Below are 7,670 nucleotides of genomic sequence, written 5' to 3' on the forward strand. Positions count from 1 at the left end.
GAAGAACATTGTTGATGCTTCAGCTGGTGGGGCATTTTTGAGCAAAACATGGAGAGATGGCCAGAGTTTGCTTCACAAGATGGCACAGAATTCAGGATGGACATCTAGGAATGCACCTATCACTCCAGTGGTGCACTTAGTGCATTTCGATCTATCCAACTCTATGGCTGAAAATATGGCCACCTTATTGACACAGATGAGTATACTCACCAAAAAGGTGGAAGAGTCAGGGCAGAAGTAGAAGGTACACATCGTAGATACTACCAATGGGGGTTTGTGCACATCTTGCATCAATCAGCCAATTGGTAACCAGTGGAATGCAGAACTTGATCATCATCACTACTCTGAAGACATGAACTATATGTCTAATTATGGAGGCTAGAGATAGGGTGGTCAAAATTGGGGCCAATAGAATCAGCAGTATAGGCCAGCCCAGCCACAGTTCAACAATGTGAACATGGGAGGTATGAGACCTCCTAACAATATGGCACCTTACCTAAGGCCATAGAGATATAATAATCAGAATCAGTAGTAGGGGTATCACCCTTCTCAGCAGCAGCATGTGGGAAGGCAGGAAGATGAGTTTGCTAGACTTGAGGCAATGATGCAGCCGATTATTGGGTCTAATGCAAAAATTAGTGAGAGAGTAGATACACATGATTCAGCGATCAAGAATATTGAAGTGCAGATGGGTTAAATTTCAATGTCTCTGAACAATCGTCCTCATAGGACACTACCTGCAGACTCCCAGATAAATCCAAAAGATCAAGGCCCGAAGCAGCTGATGGCGGTAAGTCTATGTAATGGCAGAGATTTGGATGTAGATCAAGAGAGGTCTCGAGAAAGAAAACAGGCTGAGACACTCATACCAGTGCCCATTGAGCTGGATGAGTCAACGAAACTGACAAAGGTGACAGTCCAGCCTACCCAGGAAGAAAATAACATTCAGATTGAGACCGAGAAAGAAGCTGAGACAGTCCAGGAACCAGTAGTTGATGTGGCAGCTGATAAAGATCAATCCCAAATGATTGGGAAGAAGAGACCTCCTGCACCCTTCCCTTAGAGGCTGGCTAAGTACCAAAAGGAGGCGCAATACAAGAAGTTCTTTGAGATGCTGAAGCAAATCTAGGTAAATATACCATTGATTGATGCTTTGAAGGAGATGCCTGGGTATGCAAAAATGATGAAGGACTTGATGTCCTGAAAATTTGATTTCCAAGACTTGGCCATAGTTACTCTTACTCAGACCTGTAGTGTAGCGGTGACTAGACCAATTGCGGAAAAGCTATCTGACCCAGGGAGCTTTACAATTCCATGCACTATTGGTAATTTTGTTTTTTCTAAGGCACTATGTGATCTAGGGGCCAACATTAATCTTATGCCCCAACGATTTATAAGATGCTGGGGATTGGAAGAGCTAGACCCACCTCTATGTTGTTGCAGCTGGCTGACAGGACTGTAAAACGACCCTCTGGTATCCTGGATGATGTGTTGATTCAGGTAGGGAAATTTGTGTTCCCTGCAGATTTTGTGATCTTAGACTGTAAAGTGGATGAAGAGATTCCCATAATTTTGGGAAGGCCGTTCCTGGCCACTAGAAGAGCTCTCATTGATTGTGAGACTGGGGAGCTAAAGATGAGATTGAACGACGAAGAAATAACATTCAATGTGCAGAAATCTATTAGGCGACCAAGCGAATTTGCCAATTGCTCTCTTATTGATGTCGTGGATGTAATTGTAGAGACTGATGATGAGATGCTGACTATTGAGGACCCCTTTGTTGCATGTTTGATGAATTTGGATGAGGTGAATGGAGAAGAACTGGTAGAATGGGTGTTGGCATTAAAGGGTAGAGGGTTCTGGGATAAAACTCTTGAATTTGAGCCTTTGCACTTAGAAAATAGAGAAACTCCTCCGGCCAAGCCATCCATCGAAGAACCACCAAAGCTGGAGTTAAAGCCACTGCCAGCCCAACTCAGGTATGAGTTCCTTGAACCTGACTCAACATTACCTGTTATTATCTCATCTAGTTTGTTAGATGTGCAGGCACAACAACTCTTGCAGGTACTTAAGGAATGTAAGACTACCATTGGGTGGACCATGGCAGATATAAAGGGGATCAGCCCCGCCTACTGTATGCACAAAATTCTGCTGGAAGAGGGATACAAACCTTCCAGGGAACACCAAAGAAGGCTGAACCCCAATATAAGGAAGTGGTGAAGAAAGAAGTGATAAAGTGGTTAGATGCGGGAATCATTTTCCCAATCTCTAACAGCAGCTGGGTTAGCCCGGTTCAATGTGTACCTAAAACGGGTAGCATGACGGTAGTTAAAAATGATAACAATGAACTGATCTCTACGAGAACCGTCACGGGCTGGAGAATTTGCATGGATTACAGAAAGTTAAATCTAGCCACCCAGAAAGACCACTTCCCACTTTCCTTCATTGATCAGATGTTAGACAGATTGGCAGGGAGGTCACACTTCTGTTTTTTGGATGGGTACTTAGGGTACAATCAGATCTCCATTGCACCAAAAGACATAGAGAAGACCTCCTTCACTTGCCTGTATGACATTTATGCCTTTCGGAGGATGCCCTTTGGCCTATGAAATGCACCCACCACATTCCAAAGGTTCATGATGGCCATATTCACTGACATGGTAGAGGACATAATGGAGGTGTTCATGGATGACTTCTCAGTGGTGGGGAACTCAATTGATGAGTGCCTGATAAATATGACTCGTGTACTAAAATGGTGTATCGAGACTAACCTGGTTCTTAATTAGGAGAAGTGTCACTTCATGGTACAAGAGGGCATAGTCTTGGGGCACCGAGAGTCAATCAAAGGAATTGAGGTGGATCGTGCTAAAGTGGATGTGATAGCAAAGTTGCCCCCTCCAACTTCAGTCAAGGCAATCAGGAGCTTCCTTGGGCATGCCGATTTCTACCAGAGATGTATAAGAGACTTCTCAAAAATTGACAATCCTCTCTGTAAGTTGTTAGAAAAATATCACCCTTTCTTGTTTTTTGACGATTGTAGGATAGTATTCGAGGAGCTGAAAAAGTGGCTGGTCACAGCACCTATCATTGTTTCCCCCGACTGGGAGAAACCATTCGAACTCATGTGTGATGCCAGTGACTACGCAGTGGGGGCAGTGCTGGGACAGCGGAAAGACAAGCTGATACATCCAATCTACTATGCTAGTAGAACACTGAGTAGAGCCCAGCTGAATTACACTGTGACTGAGAAGGAGATGTTGGCTGTGGTGTTTGCTTTCGACAAGTTCAGATCATACCTGATTGGCTCCAAGGTAATTGTATACACCGATCATGCAGCTCTCAGGTACTTGATTGAGAAGAAGGAGTCTAAGCTGTGCCTGATTCATTGGGTGTTGCTACTACAAGAATTCGACCTCGAAATTCATGACCGTAAGGGCACAGAAAACCAAGTCGCTGATCATCTATCACGACTTGAGGGAGCTGAAGATTCAGTTGAGGTTGAGGATATTCTGGAAACCTTTCTAGACGAGCAGCTGCTCGCTACTAGTCTTGAGCAAGCGCCATGGTATGCAGACTTTGCAAATTACCTGGCCAGCGGTATAGTTCCCTATGACCTTTCATCTGTACAAAAGAAAAAATTTTATCATGATTGCCGCATGTATTATTGGGATGAACCTTATCTGTTTAGAATATGTGTTGACAATATGATCCGGAAGTGTGTCCCTAAGATAGAACAATCTTCTGTTTTGCAGGCTTGTCACGCATCGACATATGGAGGACATTTTGGAGGGGTCAGGACAGCTACGAAAGTGCTAGAGGCCGGATTCTTTTGGCCAACAGTGTTTAAAGATGCGCACCAATGGGTGAAGGGTTGCAATGAATGTCAGAGGACCGGGAACATTTTCCATCGCCATGAGATGCCTATGAACCCGATTTAAGAGGTGGAAGTATTTGATGTCTGGGGGATTGACTTCATGGGTCCCTTCGTCAGCTCCTTTGGCAATAAGTACATACTTGTTGTTGTGGATTACGTGTCCAAATGGGTAGAATTTGCAGCGTTGCCCACTAATGATGCAAGAGTGGTGGTGGGATTTTTGAAGAAGAACATATTCACCCGCTTTGGGACACCAAGAGTGATTATCAGTGACGGAGGCACTCACTTCTGTAATAGAACTTTCGAAAAGTTGCTAGAAAAGTTTGATATACGCCACAAGGTGGCTACCCCATATCACCCTCAGACTAGTGGGCAAGTTGAAGTGTCCAACAAAGAGATAAAGAGTGTGTTAACCAAGACTGTGAATGCCACAAGAACTGATTGGGCGAAAAGCTAGATGATGCACTCTAGGCTTATAGAACTGCTTTTAAAATACCAATTGCTATGTCACCATATAAGTTGGTGTTCGGAAAGGCCTTCCACTTGCCAGTGGAAATTGAACGTAAAGCGTGGTGGGCATTGAAATAGCTGAACTTAGATATTGAGGTTGCGGGCACAACAAGAATCACTGAATTGCATGAGCTTGATGGGTTCACGCATCTTGCTTATGAGAGCACAAAGTTGTACAAGGAGAGAATGAAGAGGTTGCACGACCAGAACATTGTTGAGCGACATTTCAAACCCGTGGACATGGTACTGCTCTATAACTCAAGATTACGGTTGTTCCCTGGTAAGCTTAAGTCACGATGGTCTGATCCATTTCGAGTGGTAGAAGTCTTCCCTTTAGGAGCTGTGGAGATTGCCTCGGAGAAAGACTTTCACACATTTAGAGTCAATGGACAGATATTGAAGTTATACATAGGCATGAAGGAGCCAAAGGGAGTGTCTGAGATAAATCTGACGGAACCTCAGAGGTCGAACGAGCCTTAAATGCGCTTGTCTGCATCGTGTCGTGACGTTAAATCAGGCGCTGCATGGGAGGCAACCCACGAAGATTGTTGTTAGTGTGTTCTTGTAACTTTCTATATATATAAAGAACGTTAGCACCGCGACCGCGGTAGGACCGTGGTGAAAGGCAAGTGTTCTGCCTAGCGTCTCCCCACCCACCGTGACCGCGGTGAGACGCAACCTCTCTACCTCAGAGTATTAAACCCATCGCGGCCGCGGTGGAACTGCGGTCGACCGCGGTGGGTACCAGGTACTTTATTTTTTTAAAATTTGTTTTCGTTTTTCTTTCTTTTTCTTTTTATTTTACTTTTATAATTACTCATGAAACAATACCCCCCCCCCCACATATTTCATCTGCCCCTCCCTTCTAATTCTCCATCTCACTCTCTCTCTAAACCCTATCCCCCCAAATCCTCTCTTCTTCTTATTCTTCAATCATCCCACCTCCCCCATCTCCATTCCTCTCACCCTTCTTCCATTAAGGTATGTAACACTCTTCTCTCCCTTCTCTTTTCATTTTGTATTTTATTGTAATATATGCTAGTTTAATGTTGTTATGGTGTAGTAATTGTTAGTAGCTTTTTGTTAGCTTATTCTTCTTTTTTTGTGTGTGAATTTCGTTTTTTAGGAATGGTTGGTAAAGGGGCTGTGTGTTTAATGTGGTGGTGAGGTGTATGTTGATGGGTGATTGAATGAAGTAAGTGTGGGGTGTGTTGGTGTAGTGGTATACTTGATTTGGGAGAAGTTTTGATGTATCCATGAGGTCTATATGTGTTAATATAGTGCCTTGCCCACAGAAATTGTCCCAATGGAGTTATAAGGGCTAATGTGACATGGTTGTGGTGAAGTTTGACTAACCACCTATAGTCACACATTTCACACACTCACTAATAGGCGTTTCTCTGTTTCACAGGTATAATGAGTTCATCTAGGAAGAGACGCAACACCGGGTCCTCCGCTAGTGGATCGGGAAGCTCCTCGAGAGTCAGGAGTCAGGCCAGTGCACCACAGTTTGACAGCACGAGGTTTGTCTCCCAACTGGCGAAAGACAGATACAATGCAAAGGCAACAAAGAAATTACTACATGAGGTGCATATTGACAGATAAGCCTTAGAGGTGGAATGCCCGAACATCTTCAATAAATTGAGGAGGTGTTAGCTGGACATCTTCTTCGAGGTACCGGAGGTGGCCAATGTTCAGATGGTCAGAGAATTCTGCGCAAACTGCCCGGAGCGTGAGAATGGGGTTGTTACTGTGCGCAATACCCCGGTAAATGCATCTATCGAGGCCATTCGCATGGTTTATCGGCTGCCAGTGTTCAGGGGAGAAGCTGATAATTATCGTACTTTTAGCCGAACAAGTGCCTTGTGGGGAACTCTTCTTGAAACTATCTGTGTACCAGACAGAGAATACATATGGATAAAGCCCAGGATCACAGTTAACTCCCAGTCTCTCAATTGAGAGTCCAAGTGTTGGCTAACTATTATCAACAGTCGGTTGTTGCCTTCCAGCAACACGACTGATGTCAATCTACCACGGGCGACAACAATCTACTGTTTCATGGCTCACAGGGATTTTGATGTGGCCCAGCTCCTCCATGACGAGATGCTCATTAGATCACCTGAGTTGCTCAAAGGCTTCTACTTCCCTTCTCTAGTCACCAGACTGTGCCCCCTTTCTAGAGTCCCTGAAGACCTTAGAATTGATGGGAAATTACCACTAAAAGCCCCGTTCTTGGTAAGAAAAATTAGAATTGGGATGGAGCCGGTGGTGAATATTGATGAATCAGATGATGAATCAGATGATGAATCTGATGATGATGATGATGATGATGATGATGCTGAGGTAGCTGAGATCCCACCACCCACGAGAGTTGAAGAGGTAGGCCCATCGCATCCCTGCCGGAATACCCGTATGACATCTTTGGAGCAGGAGATGGCTAGGTTGCGTACCTCAGTCACTGATTTGGGTGCCCGCATAGACGCGGTGGCTGACCGGCCGGTGAAGTCGGAGAAGAAATTCTTAGGCTGGCTGAGAGCTCTGGGCCGTGCTTGCAATGTGAACCCCGACACCGTCTCCGATCAGGAGTGATCCTTCAGGGAAGTTCCTTTACCTCACTGTTCTTTAAATTTTTCAGCCATGAGGACATGTCTACATTTTAAGTGTGGGGTGGGGGATACTTCATTGTATGTATGTAATTGTAACAATTGATTGTTTGATTTTATTTTATTTTTTTGCTTTGATTGTTTTGGTGTTGAGTAATAGTTCATTAGGTAAGTTAAAATAGTAAGTGACTTGTCCCTACGACGGATCTCTTTCGGCAGGGTTCTTGAGGGGCTAAGTCGAGAAAAAAAAGGGGAATATAGAGAGTCTTCCTGATGACATATCCTTTAGACAATTTTCTTGAGGGAAGTTAGTCTAGAGAAAATACCCAAAAAAAAGATTTTTTATTTTATTTTTAGGTAGTGTAGTAACTCCCTCTTGGTTTTTCTTTGGGCCACGGTTCTTTTACAAGGGTTTAGCTTGAACCAAGTGTAGGTAGTTTTTGTTCATTTTGTTTTTTTTTAAGTTTTTAGATTAGGACTAATGGGCTACGAGCTAAAATCGAAGGAGAAACCCTTAGCGTTGATACACCTGAACACAATAGACACTAGAGTGTAATGCTTAGTCTCAATGGTTGGATATTTCTAAAGTGCCTTAAAATTGTATGTTTGTGTCTAACTTGAACACTCAAAAGAGAATGTCTTGATAAATCAATCCGAAGTGAATCATGTGCCATGTGTGTGTG

General features: G+C 43.9%; 1 protein-coding gene across 1 annotated transcript; it reads left to right on the top strand.

Moving 5' to 3' along the window:
- The first annotated feature begins 1,398 nt into the window (after positions 1–1,398).
- LOC138877621 (uncharacterized) lies at positions 1,399–5,989 on the top strand. Its single transcript, XM_070157246.1, has 6 exons — positions 1,399–2,064; positions 2,787–3,597; positions 4,048–4,295; positions 4,463–4,848; positions 5,511–5,515; positions 5,796–5,989. The coding sequence occupies exons 1-6, from the start codon at positions 1,399–1,401 to the stop codon at positions 5,987–5,989; spliced, it is 2,310 nt and encodes a 769-aa protein (XP_070013347.1).
- The last annotated feature ends 1,681 nt before the right edge of the window (positions 5,990–7,670 follow it).

The sequence above is a fragment of the Nicotiana sylvestris genome, chromosome 9, assembly GCF_000393655.2.
Source record: "Nicotiana sylvestris chromosome 9, ASM39365v2, whole genome shotgun sequence".
NCBI classification, from domain to species: domain Eukaryota; kingdom Viridiplantae; phylum Streptophyta; class Magnoliopsida; order Solanales; family Solanaceae; genus Nicotiana; species Nicotiana sylvestris.

What these genes read in the sequence shown, in the direction of transcription:
- LOC138877621 (XM_070157246.1), top strand. Translation starts at nt 1,399, where the DNA reads ATGCTGGGGATTGGAAGAGCTAGACCCACCTCTATGTTGTTGCAGCTG. An exon ending in TGCAAATTACCTGGCCAGCG is followed by an intron (nt 3,598 to 4,047) that starts GTATAGTTCCCT and finishes CCAAATGGGTAG; the next exon opens with AATTTGCAGCGTTGCCCACT. An exon ending in AGAGTGTGTTAACCAAGACT is followed by an intron (nt 4,296 to 4,462) that starts GTGAATGCCACA and finishes GCATTGAAATAG; the next exon opens with CTGAACTTAGATATTGAGGT.